Source organism: Nelumbo nucifera, chromosome 3, assembly GCF_055504915.1.
Source record: "Nelumbo nucifera cultivar China Antique chromosome 3, China Antique-T2T, whole genome shotgun sequence".
In the NCBI taxonomy this organism is placed as follows: Eukaryota; Viridiplantae; Streptophyta; class Magnoliopsida; order Proteales; family Nelumbonaceae; genus Nelumbo; species Nelumbo nucifera.
The window spans coordinates 11,955,275-11,977,152 of record NC_142651.1 but is presented as its reverse complement, the minus strand read 5'-3'; the positions used below and the strand labels follow the sequence as shown (position 1 = coordinate 11,977,152).

Genomic DNA, 21,878 nt, shown 5'->3' with positions numbered 1-21,878 from the left:
ATTGATTAAAGCCAACACATGTCAAGTATCAGATGGTTTGTCCAAACCACGAATTTGAATGGAGGAATGATTTTTTCCAACCTCTCTTTTCATTATGGAATAATCAATTAGATGATTAAATGAAGTTTCCTTTTTTTTCAATTGTCTCATATAATGTAATATGTTTTATTGGATCTGAAAATTTGTGAATTTTTTTTTTCAATTGACTGAGTCCAAACCTAACAGCAGTCTGGACTCCAAAAATTTGTAAAATTCAATTAACCCGCTCATTTATATTTTATGTCTTCTCATTCCCTCTCTCTTATTTTCTCCTCCCTCCCCACCATCTCTGAATAACTCCGAACTGCCTCCACACAGCCCGAATCCCCACACAGACTGAATCTCCACCACCCACACAATACCATTCAATCTCCACCGCTCACACAATACCACCCCTAAACTTCGTCTCATCTCCGGCAACTGCATAATTCAGCAGTACCCAACCACCCATTTCTCCACTAATGAATGAATCAGACAATCAGAACACCCAAAATACAAGCATGAGAACCAGTCAATGTAACAGAGCACGATAAGCACCCAGGTTGGAGGATGGAGAATTAAGTACAAACAAGAAACAAATTCAGTTCTATGCATTCCCGTTGTTGCATCATCATTATCTGGTCAACATTACAGAAAAAATGTTTTCCAATATTCAAAATTTGAATAAAGAAGAATTCCAAAATCAATCTCTCAGCTGGGCTGCATATGAGACTAGTGGCATTGAATCAATGCCTAGCAGTAGTAAAAGGAGATCACATCTCCGCCCCACATCATCATAGAGTTATCATTTAATTCTTAGCCTCAAGTTTGTGGATGGGTTGCACGAATACGCAAAAAAAGGCAAAAAAACAAACCAAACATTTTGTTTATGTGAATTAAATTTTGGCTTCCTGCTGAATTACATGGCAGGGGAGATGTTATGTCGGGGTAGTTTGGTGCTGTGTAGGGGCGGTGGGGAGGGTGAAGAGAAGAGAGAGGGAATGAGAATGGCAGGATGGACTCCAAATGCGAACTCTTGAATTTGAGGGACCTTCTCGTCTTTCCAACCGTTGATAAATGCTCCTCTGCTGGACGGAAAATCACAGTCATTGTCAACATGGACGGCATGCTGCTAATGATATTATTTTTAGGGTAAATTACGAAGGCTCCTATTGTACTATGGGGTCAGTGATAAAGTCCCCCTGTACTTTTTTTTTTGTGACAAAGACCCCCTTGAACTTTAACTATTAGACAAAGACCTCGTTCTGTTAGCATTTTATCAGTTAATTTCGAAAAAAAAAAATTCATCCAACTGTTTAAACCTTAAAGTTTTTTAAATGTCCAAACTACCCTTTATACTGTTCATTGTCTTCTCCATTGAAGTTGCATTCTTTTGCATTGCCATAAAATAATGATAAATGGTTTTTAACTTACAATAGTGATTGTTTACCTTTTGGTGTTCCAGTCAGGGCACATGAGGACCAACAAGAACTGCCCCAAGTACGGAGAAGACTTGGAAATACAGGTTGATAACACAAGCTGGAAAAAGTATCAGGAAAATCTACCATTCTTTATCCTTTTTCCCAGCCCCAACAAAAAGCTGCAGTGAAGAAACTAAAACAAAAGACTATGTCAAAGGTTGCTAAATGCTGATAAATTGGGATTAAAAGCAAAATTCCCCTCACTGAAGCTCAAATGTGGTCCTGTTGACAAATGTTCTAAGAAAGCAATACTTGGGATTATGCAGGGTTCTAAGAAACCTATCACTTCTGATGTTGAAACTGGGACTAAACCTATTGCAAAGATCAGTAAGATAAAAATTTCCAACAAGATGAAAAATGAAGATACCAGGTGGAACCTCAGAAGCCATCCATTGTGATACGTCCACCAACAGAGGCTGATAGAGATCAACCTCGCAAGAAAATCATAACTAAGCAGACAAAGACAGTTGCTAATGTGGACCAGGTCAAACAGGAAGCTAGCTCTGGACTAGGTGAAGACATCGAAAGCCAAAAAAGATGATTGAGTTGTCAAGTTTTGAGAAACATAGAGAGAAGGAGAGAAAGCAATTGGCTGAAGAGGCATCAAGGAGAAAAGCTGCAGAAGAGAGAAGATTGAGAGAAGAGGAGGAAAAGAGGAGATATGCAGACAGGTTGAGAGAGGAGAAAACAAGGAGGTTTTATGAGGAAAAGAAGAGGATGCAGGAAGAACGAAGGTTAGCTGAGATTGGAAGACATGAAGAAGTCAGGCAAAGGGAGATGGAAGAACAAGAAAGACAAGGAAAGACAAGGAAAGACAGAAAGCAAAGAAGAAAAAGAAGAAAAAAACAAAGACGAGGAATGAATATTTAGAGGAGCGTAGGGTAGTTTGTAGCCATTTCCGTCCACCAACAGAGGAACAAACGGCCCGTTCTAACTCTATAGGACCAGACATCCATTTCCCAGATTAAATAGGTTTTAAGAGAAAAAGGGCAAGAAAAAGAAAATAAATGTATGAAAATAACAAAGGGGGTATTTGTAATTTACCCTTATTTTTATGCCAAAAGATATAAATGTATGAAAATAAAATTATACTTGATATGACTTACTCGGTTTGATGGTGTAGCTTCATGACGGGCATGGAGATCATCTCCACGTAAAATGGTAGAATTTCCCTACCCATGACTCTGTACAGAACATATAGTATTTTCAAATTCAAATAATAAATAATATGGAATAAACAAAAAAAATCTAAAACATTTTAACCACAAAAGACAATATAATCAGTTAGGCCAAATATATTCTGTTTGGTAGACCTGACCGATTAACAACTCTACTGTTTTCAATAAGCCATTCAAAGAAGCTAAAGTAGAAAACCTTTCAAATGATTGATTGACAGCCAATTTGGCTCACTGGTTTTTTCACCAAAAACAGGTTATAGTATGTGTGTGGGGCCAACCATAGAAAGCTGAAAGCCACTACACTTCAGCCCTCCCAAATGGGCATAGTGTGTTTTCCTATGATTGATTACAAAGAACGGGGATGGCAATTTCTACTCTACCCGGTGGGTACTCGCCCCTACCCTCCCCGACAAAGTGGGTATTTATTGCTTGAAAAATGGGTTTTTGGGGACAGGTTTTGGGATTCTATAATTCATATAGGTATGGGTAGAGTATCGTATTATGCTAAACCTGATCCTCCATAACTCATATATTATCGGAAAGCATATAAACTTTATGTAATAAGTCTTCAATTTAATAATATTTTAAATTTTACATGAAGGATAATTGATAATTTATGCATTAATTTTTTATATGCCTTAATCAAATAAATGAAAATTTTGTTGTTTATTTGTATTGTTTTTCTTTTTTATTATTTATATATGACAAAAAACAAAAAGAAATTAGATGTAGATTCTAAACCCAACCCAACCCTACCCTTGAATGTGGGGAGGATAGGGTTGGGGAGGCTTTTGCATTTTTGTGTACCAAAAGGATTTAGATTTTCAAAATCCAACCCACTATGGATTTTGGAGAAGGTACAAGTTGAAAAGTTTAAGGAGACTGATAGAATTTAGAATTTATAAAACCCTCCCCGTTGCCATCCCTACCAAAAAAAGGGTCCTCTTTTTTACTAAAGTTAAGCCGAATTAATTATACTGTGTCCATACAACAAAAGATTAGGGAATAAACAAAAATGCATAATTTCTTCTACGAAGCTGGTAATGGTTCTAAAACATCTCTAAAATGTTCTTCTCTTGCCCCCCTTTTTTCTTTCCTTTTTGTCTGCTTCTCGACTCCCCCGCCCCCCATTCCCCTCCTCTCTTCTGATTTAGATCTCTAAGTGGTTACATATCCTTTTTTTAATAAATGGAAGAATTAAATAAAAAGATGGATGGGTTTAATCCCCCAAAGTCCTCTAAAACTCTAAGTGGCTATGTATTCTCAAAATTATGCTACTTGCCTTGGTTATTTGTTAGCTTCTTGTTCACATTATGCTATTTTTGCAAAGTGTTTTAAGTTTCCTTTTCTTTTTTTTTTTAGAAAAAACGTAGTGTATGTGTAGGATTGGAAAACTCAAAACAGTTATCAGAGACCTGAATATGTCAGAAAACAAGCTATAATGATGCTTGTGTATGGCTTTTTGTTTTTTCATGGTGTGGATGGCTTCCTCACAAATGGAGTTGTCTGTGATTTGTCTTCCTGGTGTGAAAGCCGATTGAAATGGGGAAATAAGTTGAGGTAGTAAGTAACATAGTCTGTTTGTATTTGAAGGTAGGAACCAATCCAGTCAATCAAATCGGGGTGAGCCAAAACCCAAAGCACCAAGTATTTAGCATATCGGGGTGAGCCATTTATGATGCTTTCGTTCTATTTAGTTGATCACTCACAAGTAAATTCATGCAAATACATGAGGTTGAATAAAAATTTGGTTAGGTTTGAGTGGGCAAATTTGGATTTTGACAAAAGTCAAAAGAGTTTCAAAGATATTTAATAGGAAATAAGAAATTTAATGGGGGGATGTTACAAACATTCACTAATGAAGAGAGGAGAGGAGAGGGGAGATTAAGTAGAAATGGCAGCAGGGTGGGTTTGGGGTGGAAACCATACTCCCATTTCCTGACCTTGACTTTGAAACAAATCCTCATCTCTATTTCCTGACCTTGATTCCTCCCGGGGAAAAATGACCACACATCTTTGATCCCTAACGAGGATGAGTTCCCCATCAAAGACCTGAGTCCCTAAAATTTTTAAATTAAAATTGTTTTTAGAATATAGATTTACTTAAAGTAAGGGAAAATTTTAAAATATAAAAATATTTTAAATATATTTTGGTATATAATATAAAAATACTATATATGTATATGTTTAATATATAATATATAATTTGGGCCAGGGTGAGGCAGGGAATACACTCTCCATCCTCATCCCAAATTGAATATCACTATCAATCCCCATTCCCACCAAGGCCATCTGCCAATCTCCATCCCCAACCCAATGGGGTTAGGAAGTTGAGTATCCAAAGGGGACGAGGAAAATTGGCATCCCTAAGATTAAGAATGATTTTATTAGAAAAGAGTAATGAGAGCCATTTAGGGATGCAAGTTGGGTGGATTGGGTTGGGTTTATGGTCAACTCAGGTCTGGCCCTAAAACTTGGACTTAAGGCCCGAACCTGAGGTCAAGCCATATTTTCCCAACCCGAGCCTAGCCTGTACTGTAATTTGATGCACTCAAGTTGGGTCAAACCCAGCCCAAAGATCGAAAATCCAAACTCAATCCATGTAAAATTCCGGGCTGGGCCCGCCCAAGTTGCACCCCTAAAGCCAATTTGGGTTCCATGATTTTTCACCAAACACAACATATAAGTTGTTCACGTAGGACCCACCTCAGAAAGCCAAAAGTTGTGCTTCAACAACAGCCAAGATTATTTTTTGTTATGGCAAAATGTATAGTGCATAAACTACACCATAAATAAAAAAGACGTGAATAATGATAAAGCAATGATAAAACGAGATGTCACGGTCTTTAAATCTTGATGATAAATATAATTTGTGAAACATGAACAAATAAAGAGTAATTAGATCATATAACATCTTTAAAGTATTTGGTTAAGATCTTGATTTAACATGTATCATTCATTAATGCCCAATAGTTGAATTCATTTGTTATATAACAATTAATTAATAGAATATACTAGTTGTCAAGGTTTTTTTGTCATTAAAGAAATAAAAATGGCATATGTGGACCAGTCTGTTACTTAGGGTTAGTAACATTGACTCGAGGAAAAGTATGTGTTTTATTTATAAATAAAACTAGTACCTGACATGGTCTGCTGGAGGTATAAGAAGTGAGGGTAAGTCTTAAGATAATGTTAGAAAATTGTAGGGGAGTTCAGTCTTTCGGATAACAACCCAATAAACAATTTCTTTCATTTTCTTTTATGCTCTGTTTGGTTTATCAAAAAAATAGGAGAAACAAAAATTTTAAAAGTAATTTAATGTTATCTTTTTGCTAAACTAAACACAGCCTTATTGACATTCTTTTGGCTTCTCAATTTGACAGCCAAAAGGAGCCGACATGACAGAACTTGAAAAACCGTTTATATAGACAGTAGTGAAATTTCAAGTGATCAAGCATATAAATATACCACAGGATTTAATCACTGTTGGCCAAAACTTGCAGGTTACAAAATGTATCTCAATCCCTCCTGTTGTAAACACAATGCCATTTTTCAGTTCACCACTTATATATTACCTATTAAATCAAAGACTTACAAGGGCCCAGGCAAAGCCTTTTGTCTATACAAATTTTGCGTTAAATTTGGAGCACAAAAATTAATGAAGATAAATTAAAAGAATTTAATTTTTTTTTGCAAAAATTTTTGTAGTTATAGAAAGAACTTGCAACGATCAATTGTACGTGTACAAGATAAGAGAATTTTCTTTTTTTTTTTTTGGTTGTAGTAATTTGATGGAGTTTTTGGTTGCAGCAACTCAAAGGCCATAATATCTTTGCCGACATTGTACAGAACTGTAACGATTTTGAAGCTTCAATGGTTGAGGAGCCAAGATTCTGATTTTTCTTCCTTTGATCTTGATGCAGCCCATTTCTTCTTCTTTGTCAAAAGCAACGTAAGCAATTAGAGAGGAATTGGGTAGTTGAAGGGGGAGCCAAAGAGAAAAAAACCAAAGGAGGGCTAGAGCTTTCTCTTGTTTTCTCCTCTATTTACAGAGGTTCACCCTTAGCGGATGAACTGCTTGAATCCACCAATTGTTGTTACCATTGACATGAAACCCACAAATTGATTTGAAAGAGAATTGTATTATTTGGGAAAATTGATTGGCCTAAGATCTCCCGTTAACGTATCCGCTATCTTTGTATAAATAAGGTCGACTGGAAGAGGTTTGTAAAGGTGCCACTTGTCAAAAATTAGAACCCACAAAAAGAAAAAAATCCATTAAACTAATCCTCCTTAAATCAGCCAATCAAATTTCCCTTTTAGGCATGGTTGCCAATCAATTGGGCCCCACTAAAATTAATTTAAGAAAAATCTTTCTAATAGCCATGAATGATAAGCTTTATCTCAACATTCAATCCTCAATCCTCTACGTGGTAGGTGTAGACCCTACCTAACACACTCTTGGGTTTGAATCAAATCTTATATTTCTACCTTTTTTTTTTTTTTAACCCCCACTCATTTTTTTAGGAATACATCAGCATCCAAAAAATAACTAATTTTATTATTCTTTTCTTAGTGGGTCCAACAATTCCTTTTCATTCAACCTCATATTGGGCTCTATTTACTTTACTTCCTGGCCCAAAATTTACATCCAAACACCTAGAATTGAAGCCAAGGCTTGGCCAAGCCTATTTATTTTGTATAGAACCTCATTTTAAGTTTAAGATATGACGCTATAACCCTCAGAAACCTAGTCTCAAGATAAGTCACAGATTCGAGTCCCTCTATTACCACCTTCAAGAGTAATTATCGTGTTACCGGCCTGAGCCTGTCTCCTCCCATGGAACTTTCCCTATCGGCCTGAGCCTGACTCTTTCCATACCTTCGCTCCTCCCCTCGGCCTAAGGCCTGCTCTTCCCCTGCTACAAAGACCCTCAGACCTCACAATAACCTACAAGGCCCCACTATACCTCCCATCCGACAGTTAAACCCCTGCCCCAACCACAACGCCTCTGGTTTGAAGGATTCCTTGTGTATTGGTTGTATCACCTTGTCGTCACTTTCTCCCTTTATTCTTGGGCCCCATCTAAAACTACAGTCCTCCACCCCAGATGGCTACAAAGGATAACAAAGAAAAAGAAATAATGGTAGCGGACAGTTCACAGAAGGACAGTAGAGACATTGTTCAACTTTTAGAACATGCAGTTACTGTGATAGCCAATCAGGAATATCCCTCATTTGATCCAGTTGAAGAAGCAGTAAATGTCACCAACCTCACTCTTAAAGGTCGTATATTCCCCAGACAACAGGTAAACCAAGAAACCCTCTCTGCACATGTTAAAAACCTTTGGGGAATAACAAATGCTCTCACAGTAAATTTTATCGAGGGCGGAAGCATTGAATTCATTTTTGAAGATTAAAACGACAAAAACAACGCTCTCAATGGTGGCCCTTGGTTTTATCGACAAAGCTGGATATTGATAGAAGAATGGAAAGATTCGAACACTGGAGTGGTAGACCATATATGGACGCAACACGTATGGCTTCAAATCCATATGGTCCCGAAAGGGATGGTGGAGGATGCAAGAATCAGCTTCTTAGCAGCATTTGCAGGCAAAGTCTTACCAAATCAGGAGAAGACGCGCACAGGACATCTCATCAGAGGCTTATATGTGAGAAAGAAAATCGAAATAGACCTGCGCAAACCCTTGTACATAGGTCGCTTCATCTTCTATCAAGGGAAGCCAGTCTAGCTCCATTATTGCTATGAACAGCTCCCCAGAACTTGTGCAAATTGCGGACTGATAGGCCATGCGTGGCCAACCTGTAAAAGGCTGGACTCTCAGGTACAAGATTACAAGAGCTTCCTGGAGGGCCGCTCTATAGACAATCCAGGTGAATGGCTGCGAGCTGAATATCGACCAGAAAAGCCACTGATAATCCCGACTTTCTCTTTTGAACTCAAAAGCACTAAAGCTTGCAAAATACGTCATGGTGATCATGGATCCGATGAGGATTCTGAGGACGACACGGGAGGACACAAGTGAAGATGTATAGAGCAAACCAGTGGCAACTACAGATTCTCACCTACCGGAGCGGCGACCGAGTCAGCGATACAAACTACCCGAGTCAACTCGCCAATGTGACACCATCATGCATGATACACGTGCACTTCATGCAGATCCACCTCGTCATGGGAACATTTGCATGCATGCTACAAGTGTAGCTCATGCAAATATTATTACTCCAAGTGGTCCCCATGCACCAAAGGACAAAGAAGCTACACCTAACCACATCGGCATGCAACCAAGGCAGAAAAATTCATTCACTCTCTTCGGTAGCCAAAAGGACTCAAATAACATTTTGATGGTGGAAAATGGTGCCCTGATAAACTACTCACCCAGTCCAGCAAAGCATCTTGATCAAACCCAATTACCTAAAGAGCATCATCATCATCATCCTATGTGGCACCCAAACGAGCCATTGCTATGACGACAAGGCTGCTACAACCATACAAACAGGGTATCCGGATACCGGTGGGCACATTGATCCGAACCTGATCCTCGAACAGGAGCTCTTCTACTCCATCTACATTGGAATTTTTTTCATCATAACTGCATTAGTGCCTGATCACCCTCGCAAGATGATCATTGATGTAATCGTTTTTGGTCACGTACCATTTTTTGTGATGTATAAATTTTTTGGCTAAGTACCTCGTTGTTTGACCCGGTGGTGACGTGGCTTGGTGATGAGCTACTTGGTGGCGAACTCCCTGGGGGAGAACTACTTGGTGACGAACTGCCTAGTGGTGCTCCTTGGTGGCAAACTGCCTGGGGGCGAACTGCCTAGTGGTGAACTCCCTGGTGATGAACTGCCTGATGGCGAACTGCCCGGTGGCGAGCTGCCTGGTGACGAATTGCCTGGTAGTGCTCCCTGGTGGCGAACTGCCTGATGGCAAATTGCCTGGTGGCGAACTATCTGATGGCGAACTGCCTGCTAGTGCTCCCTGGTGGCGAACTGCCTGGTGACGAGCTACCTGGTGGCGAATTGTCTGGGAGTGAACTGCCTGGTGGCGAACTGCCTGGTAGTGCTCCTTGGTGGCGAACTGCCTGGTGGCGAACTGCCTGATGGCGAACTGCCTGGTAGTGCTCCCTGGTGGCAAACTGCCTGCTGGCGAGCTGCCTGCTGGCGAGCTACCTGGTGGCGAACTGCCTGGGGGCGAACTGCTTGGTGGCGAACGGCCTGGTGGTGAACTCCCTGGTGGCGAACTGCCTGATGGCGAACTCGTCACTTGACTTGCTCCTAGGCGGTCTGCAACTCAGAGGATGGCGGAGCTCCCTGGTGCAGCGCAACCCGACTACCCTCCGCGTGAGGTGATTTTCTCTCCTTTGTAGATGGCGGGAGCTGAGGGACCTGCGATAACTGAATCAGAGGACCCAGGGGTATTTTCCCGGCGGGGACTCTCCGATGCCTAAGTTAGCATTCTGATTACAGAGGGCTTGGAGAGAAATGAGAGAGCTAGAGAGCGGGGGTTACCATCCTTTTTTTCCCCCTCCGGCTTTGGGGGTCGGAGTCCTTATATAGTGGTGCCCTCGCGGGTTAGGTGGGTGAAAAGCCTTCAAATGGTAAGATGTCATATCCCGTCAGAACCGGGGTACGGTGATGAACTCCTCGAGGTTGTCAGGCTGGCACTTGTGCCAGGCGGCCAGGTCGGCGCCTGGGCCAGGTTGTCAGGTCGGCGCTTATGTCAGTCGGCAAGTCGGTGTCCGGGCCAAGTTGCCAGGCCGGCGCCTGTGTCTGTCGGCGGATCGGTGTCCGGGCCAGGTTGCCAGGTCGGCGCCTGTGTCTGGGCCAGGTTGTCAGGTCGGCGCCTGTGTCAGTCGGCGGGTCGGTGTCCGGGCCAGGTTGCCAGGTCGGCGCCTGTGTCAGTCGGCGGGTCGGTGTCCGGGCCAGGTTGCCAAGCCGGCGCCTATGTCCGGGTCAGCTTGCCAGGTCGGTGCCTGTGTCTGGGCCAGGTTGTCAGGTCGGCGCCTATGTCAATCGGCGGGTCGGTGTCCGGGCCAGGTTGCCAGGCCGGCGCCTGTGTCCGGGTCAGGTTGTCAGGTCGGCGCTTGTGTCCGGGCCAGATTGCCAGGTCGGCGCTTGTGTCCGGGCCAAGTTGCCAGGTCGGCGCCTGTGTCCGGGCCAGGTTGTCAGGTCGGCGCCTGTGTCCGGGCCAGATTGCTAGGTCGGCGCCTGTGTCCGGGACAGGTTGCCAGGTCGCGCAGGCCGCGCGCAGGCCGCGCGCAAGTCGCGCGCATGTCGCGCCAGGTCACGCGCAGGCCGCGCCAGGCCGCGTGCAGGCCGCCCGTGGGCCGCGTGCAGGTCGCGCCAAGCCAGCCAGACCGATGCCCGGGGGGGACACCAACTTGGTAAGTTGTTGCCTGGGTGCTTGCCTAGTTGTCACGAGGTGCCACGTGTCGCAATTTCACTGGAGGGCCAAATCTACCCTCATCAATCATCTTCTCATGGAATATTAGAGGGGCACATAAACCCTCAAAAGTCCGGCACTTGCGTAATCAGATTAAGAAAGACAAGCCAGATTTTTGTTTACTTTGTGAAACAAAAACAAAACTGTCGCCACAGTTTTGGCACAAAAACAAAACTTCCAGTCCTTCTTAATTCAGCCGTCCATAGGACAGTCAGGTGGTCTCCTCTGCTGCTGGTCCAGTAACATTCGCACCACAATGTTGCACTCGCAACAAAACTTCATCATCCTTTAAGTGGAAAACCTCCCCCATAAACCAACCCTGGATCCTAATCTTCCTGTATGAACATCCACAAAAACATCAAAGAAAATACATTTGGGCCCAACTAACCAACATACTGCAACAAGTGTCCCTTCTATGGTTATTGATAGGAGACCTATGACTTGCTTACAAGCCGAGATAAAAAAAAAAAAAACTACAGAAATCAAACACCTTCAAAATTTCACCCAAATGGACAACACAGCAAATCTAGAATCTTGGAAAGACTAGACCGAGCCTTTGCCACGTCTACATGGTTAGACATGTACCCAGACTCCTTGGTACACCACCTCCCCATAATGTCATCAGACCATGCTCCTATCAAATTGTGTACAGAGCCCATTTCCATGTACAGACAATCCCAGTTCCATTTTCTACCTTTCTGGATTGAGCATAGCGATTGCAGACAAATTGTCAATTCAGTCTGGCTGGCACACATCACAGGATCTCTTCATTATCAGATAACCACAAAAACTTAAAGAATGCAAAAAGAATCTAAAACACTGGAACCACCACACATTTGGGATTATACAAGACCACATCAACAACCTGAAAAGACAAATCTCCTCTCTACAAATGCATGATAATAACCCTCAACAGCTCCAGGACCTAGAAGCCCAATATCTATATTGGCTGAGAAAAGAAGAGAAGATCTGGAAACTAAAATCAAGCAAGAAACAAAAATACAAAATACTTCCATAAAACAGGAAACCAAAAGGCCAGACAAAGCAATCTACACCAACTGGTGAATGGACATCCAATAAGGAACAAATTATTCAGCTCTTCATCAACTCCATGTCAGAAGTAGTTGCTCTCAGTGAACAATTGGATACTAGGCTACTTTCCATGATACCATGTCCTACCCTCACAGAGCAGCAAAGGGAGACTCTCTTACAACCTCCAAGCTTTGAGGAAATATCCTGGGTGGTAAAACAAATGAATCCCCACAATGCCCTGGGTCCAGATGGTTATACAGCCTTTTTCTACCAGCATTTCTGGGATATTGTGGGTCATGACATCCACCACATGGTATTGCATTTCTTCTCTTTTGGATACCTCCCCAAGGAAATCAACAACACAAACCTCGTGTTCATTCCAAAAACCCTTGACCCCATGGAATCTGTACATTTCAGACCCATCAGCCTCTGCAATGTGCTCTACAAAATTATCTCCAAATGGTTAGTATCCAGAATGCAGCCCCTCCTTGAAGAGATCATCTCTCCCTTCCAAGTGGGATTTCTCAAGAACAAACAAATCACAAACAACATTATACTAGCCAAAGAGATACTGAACTTCATGAAGCACCAAAAAAAGGGAAAGGGTCTGATTGCCTTGAAACTAGACATGTCTAAGGCTTTTAATAGAATGGATTGGGTTTTTATCAAGGAGACACTGAATAAAATGGGTTTTCCTGCCCACCGGATCAATCTCATTCATCAATGTATCTCCACTCCCACCTTCTTTGTAAAATTAGGAGGTAAATGCTATGGACATTTCAAACTGAATTGGGGCTTGAGACAAGGTGATCCTCTCTCTCCTTATCTTTTTATCAATGGCATGGAAATACTAACACAAATGTTAGTGTGTGCTGAAAATGAAGGCCTCATTGAAGGTGCCAGAATCTACAGGAATATCACCCACTTATTATTTGCAGATGATTGCATCATTTTCTGCAAGGTAGATCTGCAGCAAGTTAGAGTCCTGAGCCAAATTCTAACCACCTTTGAGCAACTCTCTAGGCAAAAAATAAATCATGAGAAATCATCCATCATGTTTAGCAACAATGTCTCAAGGCAAAGTTCCTCACTCATATCTTGAAGGTGAAAAAACAACTACAAGACACAAAATATCTAGGTGCTCGACTAGGTGTGCAAGATAATAGAATTGCAACTGATCACCAACCCCTAGTGGACCGGTTACTGCTCAAAATCACTGCTTGGAACTCTAGATTTTTATCTCAAGCAGGCCGTACAACTTTAATTCAATCAGTCCTTCAAACCATCCCAATTATGAAGGATTTCTGGTGGCATGTGGGAGACAAAAAAACAACACAAACAATCTCTTGGAAAAAAGCATGTCAATCCAAGCAAACTGGTGGACTTGGCTTCCGAAAAAGCAAGGAGATGAACAAGGCGGTTTTTGGGAAACAGGTATGGAGACTCATTTCCTCTCCTAATACTCTATGGAGTCGGGTCATCAAACAAAAATACTTCCCAAACCAAAGTCCCTTCCAAGCAAAGATCACTCAAAAGTCATCTTCATGGTGGCTCTCAGCACATAAATCTCTCAAAGAACTAAGGCCGAATGTAATGTGGCAAGTATGCACGGGGAGGAATATCTCAGTCTTTTCGGATCCTTGGATTCCAACCATGGCAGGGGCATCCCTAAGCCAAAAGACAATACCATAGAAACCAGCAGCTCCCAATATGTGTCATCATTACTAAACCCAGATCGGAGTTAGAATCAAGCTACCCTGTTTCAGCTCTTCGATGAACCAACATGTCAACACATTCTCCAAATTACTCCCAACACAAATTCCTTGCAAGATGATATACCGTGGAAACGTAACTCCCTGGGGATTTACACAGTGAAATCAGCATACAAATCGTATGAATCTCAATACCCATCACCCTCCCATACACATTTCCCCTGGATGAAATTATGGAAATTGAATGTCCCATACAGATGTATAATAGCAGTCTGGAAGATGCTATGGAATGGACTTCTTACCCGACACAAATGTAAAAAATGGCTTCCCCCAACCGAAATGAATTGTCCTTTTTGTGCATCAATGTCCCATACAGATGTATAATAGCAGTCTGGAAGATGCTATGGAATGGACTTCTTACCCGACACAAATGTAAAAAATGGCTTCCCCCAACCGAAATGAATTGTCCTTTTTGTGCATCATGTACAGAAACGGATCAACACATTTTCTTCACATGCCCTTTTCACAAGGGCAGTTTGATGTGAAGCACAAGTTGGACTGAACCCAGAAGATATCAGAGAAGAGGAAGATTTTTTTATTTCCATTAAGAACTGGTGGGAAAAAGTGAAGAGACAACTACCTTCACAGGAGGCAAACCAGCTTAACGGGAAAGGTTGCATAATACTGTATATCCTATGGAGAGCTAGGAATGGCATCATTTTCAAACATGCCAACATCACCCCTCGTGATATATTACATCGAGTGAGCAGTTATCTTCAACATCAGGATCAAAGGACATCAATAGAAAGTCACATACATACAACAAATTCAATCAGGTGTCCTTCTACCTCAGTTTTCATTGATGGATCCTTTGACTCACAATCAGGTCTTGCAGGACGAGCTTTCTTCATCGAATGCCCCGGTGGAGGCACAGCACTTGCTGGAGGTGAACCATGCTGGGCCATCGACAGTTATGATGCAGAATTTAGAGCCCTAATTCTTGGTCTAACAGCAGCCGAACAAATGGGAATTTCAAAGTTAAAGCTCCACAGTGACTCCTTGCAGCTGATCGAGTTTTTGCGGGATAGAAGCAAACCAAGGAAGTGGATCGAACATCTACACCAAGCTCAACTTAAAAAGCCCCTATCCACTTTTGAGATAATTGAATGTGTACATATAAGTAGAACATATAACAAAGTAGCTCATACGTTAGCTTACTTGGCATGCAAAGGGCAAGTTAAAATATCATACAACCCAGCACTATCTCTACATGTACGGTTATCAGTTCCTTAATGAAGAGTTTCGGCTGCTTTTCTTTTGCCAAAAAAAAAGAGATAAGTCCAGCCCTTTCTTATCCATGTATCAGTCCTCCTCTTCTGCAGTCATTCCAGGGCCTAATAAATCCGATATTGACTTATTCATCAATTTGATATACAATAAATACCAAAATAATCACTCAGAAGTTGAGAAAATTAAGGATTAAAAGAAGAAAAAAAAAGTCCATGAACTTCAAAGTTACTTTCCAACAAGGACATTAATACACATTCTTCATCCATCACTGATATGATATATAATGTTGCAGAGTAAAATTTACATGTACTGAATTTCAGATCAAACGTAATATTGCTCCAACTGAACATCCTTCCCCTTGAAAGGTACATACTCTCCAAGGTAAACTTCAAGATGATCCGCCAAACAGGACTGGTCTATGTTCTCATGGTGATACGACTTGCAGACGAAGTAGATCACAGTTTGGACGACCAGACCCAGGAGATCCAAGAAGAAGAGCAACATGACACAAACGATTCCATACCCAACTCTACTCGCCACACCCATTGACCACCCATGTACAACCAGCTTCTCAAATACAATCTGAATTAACAAATATGCCAGATTAAACAACAGGATGAATGCACTAGCCACCCACATCTTGCCCTTGATCAAGGCTTTGCTCTTGATCATGGCTTGAATTCCGTAACTGTCTTCCAGCACAGATACCACGCTCGCCAAGTGCCACACGACGGTGATGTAAACCAACCCAACCAAGTAGACAGCCAGAAAAACCAGTAGAACCACCGTTCTGGCAGCGCCGGGTCCGACGGCGATGGAAGTCAGAATGAAGATCAGTAGTGCGACCACGTTGTAAGCAAAAACAATGATGAAGTTCCACAAGAAGGTGACCATGAGCCTCTTCCAGACCTTGGGGACTACGCTCATGATCTTCCTGAAGGTGATTTCCTTGGCGGTGTAGACGCAGGCAACCGTGTAGACGACTGCCGACGTTGAGAGGAGGGAAAAGATGAGGACGAAGACGAAATAGGCGGCCTTGAATAACCAGTAGGTGGTCCATTCGGAGGAGAGGCGGTCGAGGATGACGTTGTATCTGGGGCTGTCAACTGGGGTGGTGTCTAAGGAGTCCTCGTTGCGGAGGATCTTTGCGAAGAGGAATTCGGATATCTGGATGTGAGCCAAGAAGATGAAGGAGAGAGGGAGGATGAGAGATAAGGTGATCTTGGTGAAGATCGTCCACCATGAGGAGATAATCTTGTAGGCTTCTCTGTAGATGCCAAAGAACCCGAGGAACTGGAGCTCCTCTGGTTCTCTGTCCATGGTTGATGGTTCTCTCTCCTTGAGAGGATCTGTTACTGGGAATTGCAGAAAGAAGGATTAATGGAGTTCTGAATAGAAATGAAGATGGGTTTGTTGTGGGGTTGATTATTTTATTTGCTTCTTAATTTGACAAGGGCATAGAGTGCGTGGACTTTGAAAGGGCCAGAAAATGCAACGGTTGCAACTACACCACAACGCCGCTATACCAAACACCCAGTAAATCATACTAAACGGGTTCATCCCAGATCCCACCATGGAGAATTGGAGATTAGTAAAGCCAAAAATCTGCTTGAGTAATTGACGTTTCCAATTTCTAGTTTGAGAAGCCTTCATATGGTGTGATGTGGCAAATTACTGCAAAAGGAAGTTTGGTTTCCTCTTATTTCCATTCAAATTAAAACATCATTCAATGGAAAGTGGGGAAAAAAAAACATCATTCAATGGCTAAAACCATATTCAATTCACCCAAAATCTTAACCAAGAAGCTGATGTGGGGCGATGAGCACACATGTGGCCAACCTAGAGGGACCCCTGAAGTTTGGACGGTCTACATTTGATTGATCCAATTTTCCCTGTGGACTGATATGTAGAGCTAGCATATAACCATTTCACCATTTGTGTTTTATTTGCAAGCTAGGGTATGTATACTTGTAATTGAAGGAAAGTGGGGGGACTTTTTCTTTTTCAGAAATAGACGTTCGACTCGACGTCTGGTTTTGAATTTAAAATCCCAGGCTGATTCAACACGCCAATATTTGTTAGCATTAAATTACTGAAATAACTTTGGCATCTTCTAGATGACTAACTCTGGTAGAAGACAATGTCTCAGAATTAGAAAATCCACGCTTGTAAATCTCCTTCACGGTAAATGGATAAGGAAAGAACAGGGACTAAACAAATCATTTAACCCAGATGTCTAAGCAAATCCATTCATCAATTCCATTTCATGAACGATCTTTTAACAAATCCATTGTTTGTCATAGTTAGTAACTAATGGATTGATTTTGTGGGATATACCCGCTAACTTGGTCGACAGAATTTGTCATATAGGCCGGCTCAGTTTGGAGGAGTCAAAATACTAATATATACAGTGCAAATACATATAAAACAATACAAAATATAAAGTTTTGTATTCTATATATTTGTATTTGTATTTTTTCTAAACTGAGTCATTACATATTTGTATTTGTATTCTTTCTAAACTATGGTCTAGTTTGAAAAGAATACAAATACAAATATATACAAAATAATATAAAATACAAGATTTTGCATTCTGCATATTTGTATCTATATTCTTTCTAAATTAAGCTATAAGCCCAATTTGAAAAGAGTATAAATACAAAAATATCCTGTGCAAATCGTGTTATTTTATATTTGTAAACCTTATATATTTATAATTTTATACTCTACATATTTATATTTGGATTCCTTCCAAACTGAGTCTATAGGATCTGTAATATGTAGCCAAGATTTGGGTGGTAAAAGGGAACAAATGGTTATAGGTTTATTAATCCTATCAACTTTTGGGTTTTGACACAAGTCTTCTTTCAAATGCGACCATAAATGGTAGATCATGTTCCTGAGGACCATGGAATTGAACATAAGACTAAGTTTGGAAGGAGTATAAATGCATATGTATATAATTCAAATACATACAAAATAATACAAAAAATAAGGTTTTACACTCTACATATAGGAATGCAAATGGATCGGATCGGATTCAAATAAGGGTATATCTTAATCCGATCCGATACTATTTATGGTGGATCCAATCGGATCCGATAGGTAAGGATCTAAATTCATATCCGATCGGGAAGTCGGATCTTCAAATTTGATTCCATCCGATTTATTTTCTTTAAAAATTAATAAATTATTAAAAGAAAATTAAAATATACCAATTTAAATAAAGAAAAAAATATATAAGTGTTTTTAATTATTTTCATCATATATATACATGTTTTTATAAAAAATAAATAATATAATAAATTTCCAAAAATATAATATAAATAATATATTTATAAATAAATAAATAACATATATATGTATTATATATAAAACATATATCAGATTGAATCTTCTCGAATCGGATAGAGGGTGATCCAAATCTGATCTGATTTCTGATTGGATCCTATTATCTGATTCAAAGATCCGAATATGGGTAATCTGAATTCAACCAAATAAGATTGGATCTCGGATCAGATTGGATCCTGATCGATTTGCACCCCTATAAAGCAAGTTACCATAGAGTCGAATTGCAAAGTGCTGATTGATAATCTTAATTCAAAAAGCTTTAACATCCCTTCACAAATTCTAATTCTCTGAATTTTCCAAAAAAGAATGAATTCTAGATTTTCCAGATTCTGAGAAACAGTATATGCATTTGACATATAATTTTGATTCCTATTTCTCAAGCTCAAAGTTTGATTACCATGTACGCTTCTTCTTCTTCATTGTTTTCCTGCAACTCAATCAAGGAACACAAAACACTGTCATCTTTCTCTTTCCTCACCCCATCCGACGTATTTCTTAGGAACTACCAAGGCCAGCCACTCAAACTCAAGCCAATCACATTGAAGGCCGAGGAGCCTTGGGACTGAATCCACTTCAATCAGTGAGAAGACAACAATGGGGAATGACGGTGGATTTTCAGAAAGCAACAATGGAGAGAAGAATGAATAAGACACCAACACAGTTCATCATGATACCCGTAAACCTAGAAGATTCAAACCATAAAGAAAACAGTGCATTCAAAAATATTAATAATAAACAACAGCAACACTCCAATCAGTCATCATCAACTGATCAACCTCGGACAGAACCACAGCTTCTTTTGATCAGTATCTCTCTCTCCCCCTCCCTTTTGTTCACACACGGATCACCTTTCACTCAACAAAACCACTAACCACCAATACTTCGCGAACATGGACCGAACACCACTCCTTAGTTTGGACATAGACCACCGATGGTAATCGATTATTGATGTAAACAAAAAAAAAAAAGAACACCAAAATCAAATGAAAATTAAATTTAAAAAAAGAAAAAAAAAAAAAAAACAACACAGACACAAACCACCACTCATGACAACAGTCATCAAAGTGACCGCCGATCTCTACGATCAAACACTATGGAGTCTTCTCTGGTGAACGACAACGACAGAACACCGGGAAGGCTGTGAGAAGAAGGGGTTAATTTTAGTGGTGTTGTACAATGTAGCATTTCATTTGTCATTTCTAGAAGTTAGGTTTTCTTGGCTTCTGAGAAATAACCATCTGGATGAGATTTTCCATCCAGAAATGAATTGCGATCTTGAAAATCTCACTTTCAAATAATATTCACATCTAGAGAATCAAGAGAATATTTTGAGCGAAGAGAAATTCTTTGCATTGATGCCAACGGGACCTGTGTTTTCAAAATCGGACTGGATTAGATGGTCGGATTGGAAAAAACCGGGAATTGGTCAATTGATTGGTTCCGTTTCATCTCAAAACTGTTGATTTGATTAATAAACTGTTGACCCGGGCAATTGAACCATTGAATCATTGACCCAGACAACAGTTTTTGATCTTTTTATTTTTTTTTTTTTGGTCAAAACAGTCAATCCAATCGGACCAGACAGTCGAATCATTCGACCCGAGAACTGGAGCTTAATCAGGACAAAATTATAGACTCATAACCTATTTCATCCCAATTATTAATTGAGATAATCAGGTCTAACCAAACTATACCCAATTAACACATCTATTTATCTCTGTTAACAACATAAAAAGTTAAAACATCATTTTTGATAAATAAAAATGATAGTAAAATAGTAAATTGTTTATATTAAAAAATAAGTGTGTTTAACCAAAATTATCTTATATTATATACCCTTTTAGACATTAAAATATTAAATATGATAAAAATTACAAAAAAAAATTATTGAAATTATTAAAATTATTGATGAAGTAGAACCGATCCATTGACAGCCATATCTCCTGCTACAACATTTGCTAAGTTATAGTGTTATGGGGCCCAAACCATCTTGCAAATCTCTTTTGTCTTTTTCTTTTTTTTTTTTTTGTAATAATGAAATTATTGCATTGGACTAGGAGATAAACTTCCAATCGAGTTTGGATACAAAACCCAATCACTATATAGCACATACAACGCAGTGGATGCATGCTCATTTGGAAAATAAAAACATTCATATGGTGAATCGTCTTTTCGAAACCTAAGCTTTTGTATGTGCAATAACAATTGCGGTATAGGTTAAAAGGATTGTTCTATAAACTCAATCAAACCGACCAAACTAACCAACCCAACCTAATTCAATCTGAATTTCCTAGTTTTCATATATTTTTCGTCCATTTTAGTTCTTGAATTAAAGAAACGAAGAGGTTAAGTCAGTTTCAGTTATCATGTGTAAACCGATCAAAATCAACTCAACCCAATCATAGCCATATATATATATATATATATAATTTTATATTTTAAATTTTTAAATATGAGAAACGTCCCTTTATTATAGTCTACTCTTGTCCCAATATCACTTAAACTTACCTCGTTTAAAAATAAAAAATAATTGGAGTCAGCTGGAGACTATCTATGTACCTTTTTTTGTCTTCATTTTGAAATTCAAATCTTTTATATAAAAATAGAATTTCTACTGTCAAAGCCTACAACTATAGCTCTCAAACTTGGCTGTCAAACATAGAGGTATAGTGTCCAGAAATCCAATTTAAGTCAGTTCAGATATTTTTGGTTCGGTTTCGGGTGGTGAATATATCAAATTGAGCATGTCAGTTCGGCCGGGCAAATTACGTGAATCGAAATGACCAACAGCCCTAATTTGTGTAACAGGTCAACTAATCTATCAAAGTGTACCAATTCAACCCATCCTCGGGGACAGGTATTCATTATATTGTGTCGAATTCCCTCATCTATATCTCCGGCTGTCTCATAGTACATTTCCGCCATGTATTGGAAACATCGGCCTTTGTGAAGCGAAGATGTCAACTCCACCCCAATGATACAATATTAGTCACCAATTCGATGGCCTTAAATTGTAAGGGGTGATTGGTTCACTATAAATAACTTCTACTGGTTTTCAACTTACCATCAGTATACATTTAACAAGGATGGAGGACAATATCCAATCGGATAGTTCGTTTAATTTTATTTACTTACCATTCTTGTCATCAAGCACATAGGAATGGTAGGTGATATCTTTCTTGGCCACCAGCTTAGGCCGTCAGAAACGTTCTCGGCATGACACATTACCATAGGTGTGGGGTAAAAAAATAATTGCACTCAACATTCTTTTGACCAAAATGACAAGCATAGAACTCGATGGAATGACATGCCATGACAAAAAATGATCCCACCCACAGCCAGAGTT

At 40.0% G+C, this 21,878-nt stretch overlaps 1 protein-coding gene across 1 annotated transcript; it reads right to left on the bottom strand.

The window, feature by feature from the left end:
* Window positions 1–15,279: 15,279 nt before the first annotated feature.
* Window positions 15,280–16,762, bottom strand: LOC104602788 (uncharacterized). Its single transcript, XM_010266605.3, has one exon. The coding sequence runs from the start codon at window positions 16,499–16,501 to the stop codon at window positions 15,503–15,505; it is 999 nt and encodes a 332-aa protein (XP_010264907.1). The 5' UTR covers window positions 16,502–16,762; the 3' UTR covers window positions 15,280–15,502.
* Window positions 16,763–21,878: the final 5,116 nt, after the last annotated feature.

Coding starts and splice junctions, on each gene's coding strand:
- LOC104602788 (XM_010266605.3), bottom strand. CDS start 16,501: ATGGACAGAGAACCAGAGGAGCTCCAGTTCCTCGGGTTCTTTGGCATC.